The 13,674-nt window shown below is 43.1% G+C and overlaps 1 protein-coding gene across 1 annotated transcript in view; it reads right to left on the bottom strand.

Annotated features, from left to right (window-relative positions):
• Nucleotides 1-2,729: 2,729 nt before the first annotated feature.
• Nucleotides 2,730-13,674, bottom strand: part of LOC145483553 (chromatin-remodeling ATPase INO80-like) — a 41,657-nt gene continuing 30,712 nt past the window's right edge. The window contains exons 32-43 of the mRNA XM_081462086.1: nucleotides 10,207-10,911; nucleotides 7,862-7,991; nucleotides 7,276-7,498; nucleotides 7,009-7,136; nucleotides 6,301-6,395; nucleotides 6,003-6,075; nucleotides 5,855-5,899; nucleotides 5,143-5,256; nucleotides 4,960-5,062; nucleotides 4,527-4,609; nucleotides 3,864-4,107; nucleotides 2,730-3,426 (exon numbers count right to left, since the gene is read on the bottom strand). Of these exons, the coding sequence (XP_081318212.1) occupies nucleotides 2,864-3,426; nucleotides 3,864-4,107; nucleotides 4,527-4,609; nucleotides 4,960-5,062; nucleotides 5,143-5,256; nucleotides 5,855-5,899; nucleotides 6,003-6,075; nucleotides 6,301-6,395; nucleotides 7,009-7,136; nucleotides 7,276-7,498; nucleotides 7,862-7,991; nucleotides 10,207-10,911 (2,506 nt within the window). The 3' untranslated portion in view covers nucleotides 2,730-2,863. The remainder of the gene's footprint in view (nucleotides 3,427-3,863; nucleotides 4,108-4,526; nucleotides 4,610-4,959; nucleotides 5,063-5,142; nucleotides 5,257-5,854; nucleotides 5,900-6,002; nucleotides 6,076-6,300; nucleotides 6,396-7,008; nucleotides 7,137-7,275; nucleotides 7,499-7,861; nucleotides 7,992-10,206; nucleotides 10,912-13,674) is intronic.

The following is a 13,674-nucleotide window of genomic DNA, read 5'->3' on the forward strand; positions in this document are numbered from 1 at the left end:
ATCAGGTGATACAAAGTCTGAAGTATTATCAAGGTAGTCGACCTTGTATACCATGTAAAGTTAAGAACATCTTACGAACGTTTTCAGCCTCAGATCGCAAAAAACATAAGAGACATAAGGACGTTCAGCCTTAGCTCCAAAGTTAGATGTTCTTATATATAAATAAAAAAAGAGTGTATTTGAACATATGATGCACCTTTTGCGCAGAGGTTAACTCGTGTCTACATGTCGCCGCAACACGGGTGATAATACGCGCCACAACACGTTTTAACCTGTAGTGCAACATTCAGTGATGTTTGGTAAGTTGCCAGGAGCAAGGAACCTTACTGTAAGGCTTTTTTTTTCTCCAGCTATATCCAGCAGAGTTAAAATAACGGTAAGGCCGATGACCACAACGCAGACAGTGTCATACGAGTCACTGAGATCTCGTCCCCTGAACAGTTACATAAAGAAAATATTTAAGCCGGCAGTAATGGAACCTTGCCAAACCTACCACCAGACTGGATCCAATAACATTGGCATCAAAAACCAAACAAACACTAGCATGAAGCCCTGTCCAAACAGAAGATGTTCGGCGATCATACCCGAGCAAACATTGTTTGGTGACGAACTTTTTCCCGTTTGGACACCTTGTTTGATCGTGTTTGATAAAATTTGAAGGACGCCAAACATTTGTCCAAATATTAAGACATTTTGTTCGTTTGGACGTTTGGCTTCTCAGTACATCGTCAACATGTTTGGTTCCCAAACAATGTTTGATCGTGTTTGGTTGCCAAACATTTCCCGTTTGGACTAGGCTTTAGACCGTGTAATGAGTGTTACAATTGGGCGCGATCCATTCAACCAAACCTTCCCGGCGGAAATTTCGGTCTAAACCTGAATGGATCGGCTCGGTCCAACCAGAAAAGTTTCGAAAAAGACGGTCCACTTTTCGAGGTTGGATCGGTTTGATCGAAATAGACCGTTCCATTTGACATTTCCAATCCATTCTCAATCCCAGTACCTTAGCTTGCGCCCCGATCGCTTCGCTCTCCAAATTCTTCTATTCCGCGCTCGCCAATTTTTTTTTCCGTCCTCACCGGGAGCCTGTTCGCAGGCTACCAGTACTTCGCTGTACGGTATTTTCCATTTTCGACATGGAGGAAAACACTCATCATTGCAGCTTTTGTGGATTGTTAACCGCGGATTTATCGGTGTTACTCGAACATCCATGTGCAGCAACGACAGTTACGTAGCTGTGTTATGCAGTGTATGTTTTGGCTGATAAACCGGTCTATTTCCCGGGAGAATTACGAATGTTCTTCTCGTTATTCGAAAGTAGTGTTTCAAGATCTTTGAACGCAACCGACAAATATCTGGGAACAGTCTGCTCAAAATACCCAGTTGAACGGGTTAAATTTCTACGCATGAAACAGCTCGAACAATATCATTGATAAAGTCGAAATCGTCATCTAACTCTTACACGAGCAACAGTGATCCAACATCCGCGAAACTATTATTGCGAGTGGAATGGAACGAGACCTTCGCGATCCATTTGCCCCAAGAAATTTACGAACCTCAGCCCGGATATTTTGGTTGAAGGGATCGCGTCCGGACGTGTCCTCGGCCCGGGTCCATTAAGCTAAAATCAAGGGACAGCTTCGTGTTACTTTATAAAACAGTGACTATTCAAGCTGGATGTCACATGACCTTTCTCCACGACTCGAACAGTGTCCGAGAAGAAAGTAGTAGTAGTATACTTTATTTACCCTCGGATTGTAGAGTAGCTTTAACAGCTGATGTCTCCGAGCATTTCAGCAGCACAATGGGCAAAGACCAGACCACAACACCGGGAACTTCGTGCCCTGCTCTTTACGATGAGTATGTGGGTTCCCTAACGTCCCCTGCTGGCCATAACAGTGAAGATGCAGGAGACGGGGCCTACGGTTTATCGTACCCGAGACCTCCCGCACGGTAGTCCGACGCTCTACCAACTGAGCTAACCGGTCGGCGGTTAGAAATGTTTTAATTTACTTGTTTGTGATTTGTTTCGAGTCCGTTTTCTTCCAAGTGACCTTCAGTAGCTATTCGGTGTATTTGAGGGCGGGAGGGATAAAAGGCGGCTATACCCGCGAGCAAGTTTTCTCTTTCCAACAAACAAACAAACCAAGGCTACAACTTGATGTTCAACAATTAAATTCTTGACACTTTTGTTGCTAAAAAATTAAGACTTGTCACTGTTTTACGATAACAGAACCAACAGATTTCAGTCAAATAATATATGTATCAAGTGATTACCCCTTGTCAAGGTGACCACTTACAATATCATTTAACCTTATTTACCGACAGTAACCCGAAAGTATCTACATAGAACTGTATAGCTCTGTTCTTCTCAGTTCACATAAGTAACCATGTTAGACGACGAGAAATGGCACCAGTTTTTCTCCTCCTCTACATGTTTTTGTTAGCTTCCACATGGCTTGGTTGGCTGTCCGAAGAACAATTGTAACACCAAACTAGGTTTCAGAAGCGTAGGCAGCAGTTTGTACCGTGTCTACAGATTACAGAATTTCCAGCATGGCAATTTCTTTCTTCATACCAGCTCGCACGCCGTTGAACCTCCCAGTCTCATTTCCAGGGTCTCTCCCCGCGGTAAAGAGACCCTGGGAACGAAGGTGGACCTCCTGCTGGAAGAACAATCCCCAGATTGGATGCCGTGCTCCATTTTAGTTTCTTGACCTTTTTTTGTCGTGTTTGAATTTAAGATTTAACATACACCTGACCAAATATTACGTTCTCCATAGTTCTCTTTAAAAAAAGTAGTTTGCATTAACGGACGAACACAACTGACCCACTTTTTTCCCTCGTAATGTCATGTGGTCTTTTAAGATGGAGAAGACGACTGCTGACTATTAACGCGCGCAGACGCTTGTGATGAAGATCTAGCCGGACTGTTCTCTGCACTCGGAGCTGGTGAATACCCGGATGAGTTATCATACCGTGCCACAGGATGGCTGATGTTACCATAAGGCCCACCCGCACCAAACGCCACCGGACTGGACCGCGTGGGAGGTGGAGTGGGATTCGGAGTACTTGTTCCTTGGAAGGAGAAGCCGTAGGCAGCATACGCTGCCGCTGATGCAGCCGCGGCGGCAGCAGATGCGGCAGCAGAGGCAGCCAGCGCTCCTCCGGTTCCACGTCCACGTCCTCGTGTCCGCGTTCCTCGTATACTAGACGCCCCTCGTCCCCTGCTGGAAGGGATTCCCCGTCCTCGCCCTCTTCCCCGGCCCCTACCCCTGCCTCTTTTACTAGAGGAGTCCGATAGGGCGGGGCTGGCGTTCTCGCTGCGAGGATCATCCAAGTCATCTACCTCGGGCTTTAAGCTCAGGGGCGTGCCTGTGTTGCTTGGAGGTATTTCCACTGACAGATCACCTGACGCCAGCGAAACTGTGTACGAAAATGAAAATACAGACGTGAAGTGGCTGCAACAGACTGTTTCAGTTGACCATTTCTGTGCCCCCTCTGACACACTAACTCTCAATCTAAAGTCGCAGACCCTCAAATTTATAACTCTTTTCCAACGATACAAAGGAGATGTAAAGACACCCACAGTAAAGTACTGGAAATAGTGTATAGTTGGAAGAGCCATGTCACGATATTTACAATGGCTAAATTAACCTTAAATTTACACTACACCTCAGAACAAGGTTGGATAAGATTGTGGACTGAAACCGGGGACGGACTACAAATGACAAACATTGACAACTGAGGCTAAATTTCACGCATATGCCAAATCAGAGATACAGCTCCTTTACACGAATCCAACGCTGGTCCTAAAATAGCACGGCGTAAGTGTAGCACCGAGCAGAAGTATGACAACTGACCTTCATCTAGACTCAACACACTGATATCATCACCCACTGTGCCGTCGCCATCAAACGCTTCGCCAGTCCTCATACCCAGACCTTCTCCAGTTATACTGCTGGTCTCAGAAGTTGGCTTGGAACTAGATATGGACCCTTCAGGTGCAGGTGGCACAAGTGAACTCTTACTTTTGCGCCCCTTCTTTGCCTTAGCTGGAGGTGTTCCATCAAGAAGCTCAATACTTGGTGACACACCTTCGCCCACCTATTTTTTTAAACACATTGATTAGGCTGATGACAAAATAACGGTGAAAAAGATGAGCTCAAAATAAATAAAGCTTTCAAGATGAACGTTGACACTAAAAACCATCACAGGTCCTGATATTCTATTGGAAAGTATTAGCTGCGAACCTAAAACATGTATAAATTGCAAAAACTGAAAGCGAAGTACGAACAGTCTCAATATATGACACCTCTGACGCTCATCTCAAAGTAGTGGCCCAATCGAACAACTCACATGACGTCACGGCAGCCATAATGGCGTCCCAAACCAATGAATTGTTGGTCATATTGGTATACCAAACCAATCCTGTGGCAGTTGAACTCGTTTCTTATGAAAACAATTTCCTTTGCATGGCTGCTGGCCACGTGAGTGAAACGCTCTATTCAACTAAACACACAAACCTCAGCTGGTCCTGTCTTCTTTCGTTTTCTTTCTCTTCTGCGTCGCTGTTCGTCGGCTTTCTTTTCAGCTTGCCGTTGAAGAACTGTAGATATAAACACAATGCAAAGTTAAGGGTATATCCGTGCAATAATGGACATTTTTACGGCCTCGGCGCACAGGTCGATGTATTCTTTGCCAATTATCCTAACCTCCATCGAAAGACATCCCTCTCTCATGCAGTATGTTTTTTTGTCGAAATTTCACCTTCGAGAAATGACCGTGAATACCCGGGTTGTCTAACTACACCTGGTTGTAGAGTACGAAATAATCGTACACAATTCGTTTATTTTATAAGCATTTTCCGAAAACCGAGAGCTTAATTTAATCAGACAAAGAGAAGGGGAACACTCAATTGAACACAGTGTTTTACACGGATTTCATTTACAAACTTACACTTGCATTCCAGTTCAGCATCGTCAAGAAGCAAAGAAACCACTTCTTTGGGTTTCAAAGCTTCTGGTTTGAAATGACCACCTGATATCACCATTTTTTGAATCTAAAATAATAAAAAAATACTATCAGTAAAACGTAAAAACACTGTCCAATGCACACGCAACGACAAATTGCAGTACGAACCTCGCTTTTCTCTTTCGCTCTTTGAAGAATTCTCTCTTCAATAGAACCTTTAGTTACCAGTCTGTACACGGTCACTTGTCGAGTCTGACCCAGGCGATGGGCGCGGTCCATGGCCTGCATAGAAAAAATTCAATTTTGATTTGCCTTTGAATTTCATTTGTCTAACCTGCATTCATTGCCGTGGCTGTGGACTCGAAACGGTTTTTCTTCTCCAACATAACTTCAAGATGGCTTCTGAACATCGAAAAGACTTCCTTACTGCAGTTCGCACCGATGTCCGACTCAGACATCGTTTAACTCTAACTGTAAACTACTGTGGGTGCCGGATGAGTGTTGGGCCGTTGGGTCCTCTATTATTTGCTGCAACTGCTTGTTTGTGTAAGAGTTTTTAAGAGCAGAAAGTCATAAACAGGGCTGGGACCCGTTTCTCGAGCGTCCCGAAAGGTTTCGCACCCGGAAAGCCGTAGCAAAGTCCCAAACCCTATGACTACAGAGCTGTTTTATTCACATATTCTTACTATGAACAGAGGTTCCCTTCATACAAGGAGTTTCAGGCGTATACACCTCTCGGCTTTTAGGTACAGATTATCTAAAAATGGCTTTGCGGGCCCGAAAAGTTTCCGGGGATTTCGAGAAACGGGTTTCTGTTTTCAGTATTCCTGATGGCAGAAAGACGTCTAACAGTCGAGTAAAAAATATTCTGACGACCTACCTGCTGATCGACTGTGGGATTCCAATCACTGTCATAGAAGATAACCTAAAAAACAACAAGAGTCAACAAATATCACAACCATAATAACAACAACATCATCAAAGTCACACGGCGCATTTTTATTAACAGTGAACTGAAGTTACTTTACCGTATCGGCAGCCGTCAGATTGATTCCCAGACCTCCCGCTCGGGTACTTAGTAGAAAAACGAAAATATCCGCGCTACAAGAAATAAAGTCATGAACTTCAGTTAACAATGAAATATTGAACCACACTCAGAAAGGTACAAATGAAGGCAGACACGAAAACAAATGCTAAAAAACCGAGTTAACAGACCATTTCTTGTCACCCGTTTTCTGATAATGTATCGGTACCATGTTAAGAAAATACACTTTGATCACTCCTGGGATTTAAAGAGGGAGGGTTGACAGTTGTAATAAGACTTACTTGGATTGGAAGTCAGCCACCATGTCTCTTCTGTCGGAGATTTTTGAGGAACCATCCAAGCGCATGTATTTGTGTTTTCTGTAAGTCATGTACTCCTGAAACACAAGATCGAACTGTCAACTCTCCTGACTGGGTTTCATACATTCCTTTCAAAATTACTTCGGAGAGTTTGGGAGTACATCAGGACAAGATTTTGTAGCGATGGATTTACTGGTTTCTCAATAACGGTTTGTTTGACAGTGCGTTGGTACTGTAAGGATAATTTGATGTTGGAATATAGATATACGGGGATAAAAAAGGGACATGAATACGAGTAATCTGAAGAGCACGTGTTTAAAACACGAAATGGCGAAATGAGGAAATGACGAAATTTCGCCGCGATTAGCCTAAACAGCGCTTCGGTTAGCAACAATATCACTGACTTGAAAGTGGTTAGCTCTCAAGAATTATATAAGTTAACCGCATTCCGCATTGTTAAGCGCCATTCCGTCAATTCGCGCTTTAAACGCGCCCTCTAATTCTAACTTTAGAAGGAACAGCCCAAGATATCAGTAAAGCGAAGAAACCAAACAAGTTTTCCAAAGTTCGAAACCAAAAAAGACACTGCCGTATGCAATATCATGAAGACTGCTTTCTCAGTATTTTTCCTCGGGGTTTCCTCAGAGCACGATGAATCACCATCACCAGTGAACAATCAAAGCACCTAACCTCCAACAGATCAATCATCCTGGTCATTTGTGAATATATGAGCACCCTGTGTCCCTGCATCTTTAGTTTCCTCAGTAGTCCATCAAGCACTGTTAACTTGCCACTGTCTGTGATCAGCGAGTTACGGTCTGGAAAATAACACCAAGATACACTCGTTTAGTGGTATATCACACTGAATATTTGACCTTGCCAAAATGGTAGTTGTTCCGCCAAATGTATTAAAATGTCACTAAGAACTCGCACTGAATAAGAAGTACTCTAACAGACCTGGAATTTGTACGAAGGACCATCCATTCGGGGGAGTGGCTCTTTCCATTCCACCCAGAGGCGCAGGGAAAAGGTGTTGCTTGGCATATTGCAAGTCTTGAAGGTCAGGCGTGCCGTACAGTAGGAGGTTCCTGCACAGGTCAGAACCCCCCTGCAGTACGCTCTGAATCTCGTAAGCAGAACTACGATCACTGCAGCGATAGACATCCGTCCCTGCGGTCACCTAGAGGAAGGACAAAGGATTTGGTTTGACTCTGGAGTAGTATACCATAGGGCACTGACTTGCTCCAGGAATTTCATTAACGTTTTAAGCAGGACGGCAACTGTTTTTCGCAAGTAAGCAAAACGTTTTAAACTGAACTTCTTTATGAAAAAAAAAATTTTCTTCTAGATCAAACCAGGCGGGCAAAATCAACCTCACAGCCGCTCAATTTGCCCAGTACCCGACCCTTAATGAAAACTCTGTATTGTTGGTCTTTAAAAAGTTAACTTCGTTGAGGATCATGCCGTCAGGCTCACATCCGTGCTTGTGCGATGTTTCAGAGGGACAACGGAGTTGAGTTTCATATTGTCAAGTTTTCCTTACCTTTGGAATGTACGTGCATAAAAATGACGGCAAAGGAGTAGGTTGTAGAGTCCTGTCTATAGGACACACTCTGGGAGCTGGATTCAGATGAAAACCTTCAGGGACACTCATCAGCAGCGAGGAACCATGTCTACAAAACAAATCCAATCAATTCACATAGACTCTACCTAGCCGCTACAGACAGGTTCTCACGAATTCATCATTATAGTCAGTGCTAACACAATTTAAAACTGGTACAGGTTTTATCGAGTTTTAGATGTGCTAGGGAAGTTGAAAGAGCATAAGATCTACTTGAGGGCGGTCGAAAGACTAGTCTTCACTAACACATAAGCATAAGCACGAGCGAAAAACGTAAACTCAGCAAGACGTTAATAGTTGGCGGCTTTTGTTCGCCAAATTTCTAACAAAAGGCGCTACTAAACAGCACCTACTACGTTTGCATATGTTGCTTTGCCTTACGCTCATGCAGTAATGAAGACTAGCGTTAAGAGCAACTTCAAGACAGTGATTTGTCATGTGGCTAAATATCATTTAGGCATGGTTAAACTCGAGCTAATGCAGCCAGCTAGCATGCGAATCCAGCTAATATCATTTAGGCAAGTTAAATATGAGCTTATGCAGCCAGCGGTTTCCGCGTTTGGGAGTACGTGACCTGTGGGGCGGCCTTCAGGGGTTTTGCAGGGGTTTATGGTTCATTGCATAATTGTTGTAGTGTATTCTGCTGATTGTTGCGGATCAGTTTCACTGCTTTGCTCGCGAATCATTGCGGATTCTTGCACCCTCTCCTCCCTCCCGTTTTGTTCTTGGTCAGGGTAAGTATTCTCCAGGTAAGTAGATTCCACTGAATTTCTCTCAGTGTGACGGTGCCGGTTAGCGGACGCTCATTGGGTGATTCCTGCTTTCCAGGGTTGCCATGGATACCTCCTAGCGGCTTATGGCTTTGGCACCCCGCTAACCTTTAAGGCACCAGTTCCCAAGCTCATCTATTTGTGATGAGTTTAACCTTGTGTACCAGCCGATAAGACGACAGAGCCATGTGCATACAGAACGTGATAAACACAATCAGATTATCATATGGCATGCATGCATGAGCTAATAAATAAGAGCGTGCTACCACGCTGGCTACATAATATTAGAAAGCTTAAGCAAGGCCGAGGACGGCGCCTAGGAAGACGCCTAGTAAAAAAACGAAGTATATTTTACTAGCGAAATTCGCGATTGTCTAGATCTGTTCGGTAGGCCTATGGCTCTAAACACGTGCTTAGGGTGGCCTCCTACAGTTTTACGATTGCACGCGGGCACAGAATGAAAGCTCATGTAATCTGCGCGCGCTAAAAGGAAAACGTCAGTGTTTTTCGATTTTTATGACGTCAACATGAGCACAAAAAGCAAAACTGACAGTGAATTTTCTCGCGTTTCCTTCGGTGAATTTTTTTTAAATTCGGCTCAGTTGTAACCACATACAATTCCTATAAAATGCTCTATTTTGGTAAAATCTGTCATAGCTAATCTCATATATTTAGAAGAATGACAAATAACAGAATATTGGAAAAACCGTCTGAACAACCTTGACTTTTTACCAATTCAAAATGTCAGGCAATATCATTTCCATGATTTGGCAAAGTATGAAAAAATTTCACCAAAGGAAAGCTTAAATATTAAGGAGCTTATGCCAAAATGAGGAATATATCTGCCTGTCCTTAGATGAGATCCTGCCATGGTAACGGTCTTAATCCAAAAACTGACAAACAAAACATAAGTCTTATTTTAACAGTACCCATACTGGTAAATCTCTACAGGGAAAATTTTAAGAGAAATTAACTAAGTTTCCTTTTCTAACTCGCGCTCTATAGGGAGGGTGTTCGTAAATACTCTAGCGAGCCACGTTAAGCTAAATATGCAACCATGGCGTTCAATTCCAAATGGAAATATGAAAAATTAGCCGTCGTCGTCCACGATCCGTAGACGACGCAAAACTTTGTCATTTCACGTTGTTTTGCAGCGGACGGCAAAGAAATGTAATAAGTCTATAACGCAAGTGCTCAGCTATTGTTTTGTTCATTAAACCTATTGTTTAGTGACGTTCTCGGTGCCGTCGTCGTGGTGGTTTGCTTAAGCTCCCTATTTCAAAGCACGGTAGGCAAGTAGTATTAGGATCATGACCGCTGAACAGACACTGCAAACATGCACAGAGCTGGAAAGCACGTCTGGTAACTACATTCAAGACATCCAAAATACTACTGGAGTGTGAACAAGCAAAAAAACAAAAACAAAACAGTTAAACTAAGTACAAAGGATGTAGAATTGCAATCTTGAAGGAAGAAATAAAATTTTCTAGTTTTTACCTCGTCGGAGAGAAAGGCTGCACTGGATGAGCTGATGAGTGAGGAGGGGCCATTTGTCCTGGAGGAAAGTGCAATGGGGGCGCAGCATGTCCCGTGGGGGAATGCAAGGAAGTGCGGCCGTGCCCAGTAGGGGAATGCATCATAGGGGACACCTGACCGGGGTGCATGGATGGAACATGTCCCAAAGAGGGATGGTGTTCTCCCATCTGAAGTTCTCCAGGGAGGGGTCCATGAGGATGCTGATGCGCCCAGGACGGAGACACTGGCAATCCATGGTGATGTCTGTTTGGCGAGAGCTGTGTCGAAGGAAACGAGTGTCCATAATGTTTAGTGGGGGAAAAGGCCCCCGTTGGGGAGTGTTTCAGAGGAGACGGAGGTAGCTTTGTAGTTGGGGATATGACTGTGGGAGGAGGAGGATGGTGGCCTCTCTGTCGCGGATCTTTTCTCCTTGTTGGGGAGGTTGGGGAGACCGCACTGCCTGATGTCCGCCGTGTTCGTGTTCCTCTCGAGGCCTCCTTCGTTTTGCCTCTCAGCGGTTTATGATCATCATCGTCCAAGATGGGTTGTACATGATGTGTCAGGTGAGACGACACCCTCATGGTGTGACCGGTGAATACCAGGGCTGGAAGAATTGAACTGGACTGGATACTTGGATAGGAAATTGAGGAGTCCGGCCACAGTATCAGATCTCTCCGGCCCAAGCACCTGCCACAGAAAAAAAAATACAGAAAACAGTGTAACCTTTAGTAAGAGACTTAAAATGCCGTTTAAAATTTCCAACAACTTTCAGCAGGTCAGAAATTGTTATTATCTAGCCGACTGAGCCTAGAACGCAATCCATATTTCCGGCAACAAAAACAGGCGAAACGAACGTTATGTTCAGTTAAGGTTATGGCAATGAAAAAGTACTGAGATACGAGAAAAGAAGCGAAAGATTGGGTAAACTGTTCATTAATTTTGGTGTACCTGTAAGCTACAAAGCACAATGAGCAACATAAACAAAATGATTGACTGTTAGTCAATCTTTTGGTTATCTTCTATGACAGTGATTGGAATCCAACAATTGATCAGCAGGTACTTGTTAAGATACACAAAGAAGCTATTAAAGTCTTCCCTTCTCAATGGTGTAACAGCTAAAACCACTCCACACGTTCCCAACGGCAAATTAAACTTACCAAAACGCGGAATGTATCGTTTGATCAGGTTTTCAGCGATTGAAAGTTTGCTCAGATGGCAGTTTAAAATTCATTTTTAATTCCAGGGTGTTAAGCTAACGAAACGTTAGAGCCGAGATCAATTTCCTATCTCCTCTCACTGATTGCCGCACATTTCTTTCAGAATTAGTTCAAAGAATTTGGTAGTACATAACACAATGTCCCCTGGTTGATCGGTTTTTGTATTCTCTTCGCCTGTCTAGTTCACAATGCATGATATTTTTAGGAGAAACTAAATTTGCATCATCCATTCAGAGAAATAACAGGATAATACAAAGCAGCCACTCCTACTTAACGTTGGTAGTATTTCAATTGTATAATTAGCAATCCTTAGGGTCGGTTTTTTACCTTAGAGCGAATTATCAAAGCTTTTAGACTGTGCCTAGCGCTTTAGTCTTCGACAGAAGAAACAAAACACGCTCTATAATTCACGCCATCGTGCTCAACTTTGTGTAGAAAATATTACTTACTGTGTTGAGTTCTTAGCAGCAAAACGGCTATAAGCTTTCAGAACACCCAAACATCAAATTTGGAACAAAGAGTTTTACATGAAGAAATGCTTTAGTGACTCAAGTTTGAAACAAGGAAAATGAAATGTTTACATTTATCGTACAGATCAACATCTTGTAACGTCTTCAACTTGGCAAATGAAAAAGGAAACCAAAAACATCTAAAACCTCTCCAAGCTCTCCCAGCGGTAAAACTAGTAAAACAAAACAACGCCAATTGGAGCAAGAACGCTTCACAAAAAAGAGGTAATTGTAGAATCATTATTTTCAAGTGTTCACAAACGAACAACTTTCAGCGGTCGGAAAGTAAGGTTGTAGCGATAAAAAGGATTGAAAATAACACGGAACATCGCGTTCAGCTGATTCAGTTTGTAGAGTGGTCGATGCAAGACTGCCACTGGTAAGAAATATTTAGGCAGCTCTTTCAGTTGTCACTTTTACTGTTCACATTTTGACTTCAATGGCGAACCTGTAAACTAGCTAATTACATTTATGCAAAATAGCTGGGCGTATTGCGCGCCACAAATATACATTGATCGATAGATTGATAATTGTGTTGTAACATAACAGGTTAACAAAACAACGCAGCCGTTTCCTTCTTCCTATCTCAATAGAGAGCTTAAGCGATGACTAAGGCGACCCCGAGGACAACGCCTAGAAAAGAAATAAATTTTTATTTTACCTTTGAATTTCGCAATTGTCTAGAGCGGTTCAGGGCGCCTATTGGTCTCAGAACTTACTTAAAATGTAACGCCAGCGTTAAATTCCAAATGAAAATACGAAAAATTAGCCGCCGTCGTTCGTGTTCTCTAAGATACGCAGAACTTAGTCATTTCACGTTGTTGTTTTGCAGGGGACAGTTACGAAACAAACAAATGTTAATAACGCACGTGCGCAGTCATTGTTTTGCTCATTAAATCTTTTGTTTGGTGACGTTCTGGTTACCGATGCCGCCGTGATTTTCCTAAGCTCCCGAAAAGTGTAACAATTAAAACCTCTCCAAAACCTTGCCAACAGCCAATCAAAGATACGAAAAAAAAAACATATGTTTCGGTTCATAAGGCTACCATCATTACACTGAGATTGCAAGTTACAAGTTGTAAGTCCGTGTGGTTAAGGTAACGGACCATTACAGCAAAAACTAGACTAACACAAAGCGGAGTGTATTTCTCTGAAAAAACCGAGGTAAAAATTGCATTTCATATGAATAACTCTAAACATTTAAAAGCCGAGTTTTCAACAGACCGCGCGACTTCCACTCGAGTTCCAAGAGAACTGGCAATATTTGTCGTCACATTTGTTGGAATCAACATTTTGGTGGCGACAATCAGTAACGCTAGCTTGTTGATCGTGCTAAGACGACGACGAGATCTTCGTAAAGCTCCTCACTATTTGCTCGGCAACCTGGCTCTGACCGGTCTGTTAGCAGCGCTTTCTAACATGCCTTTGCTAATAGGCGTGACAGCTGTCAACTACTTTGAAATGAATACCGAAGTGCCGGCAGCAGTTGAGGTATTTTGTAAAGTTAGTTTTTCTTCAAGTTTTGCATTTCTTGTGCTCACAGATCTGACTTTGTTTCTGATGGCCTTTGATCGCCAAGACTGCGTCCTCCGCCCTTTAAATAGACGCATAACACAAAGCAAGGTGAAGAAAATCATTCCACTGACTTGGATTTTATCTCTGCTTACTGCTGCCTTCTTCGCCATTGTGATAAGAAATGAAAGCGCTGCATGCATTAAGTTTTA

The sequence above is a fragment of the Orbicella franksi genome, chromosome 4 (assembly GCF_964199315.1).
Source record: "Orbicella franksi chromosome 4, jaOrbFran1.1, whole genome shotgun sequence".
Taxonomy (NCBI): domain Eukaryota; kingdom Metazoa; phylum Cnidaria; class Anthozoa; order Scleractinia; family Merulinidae; genus Orbicella; species Orbicella franksi.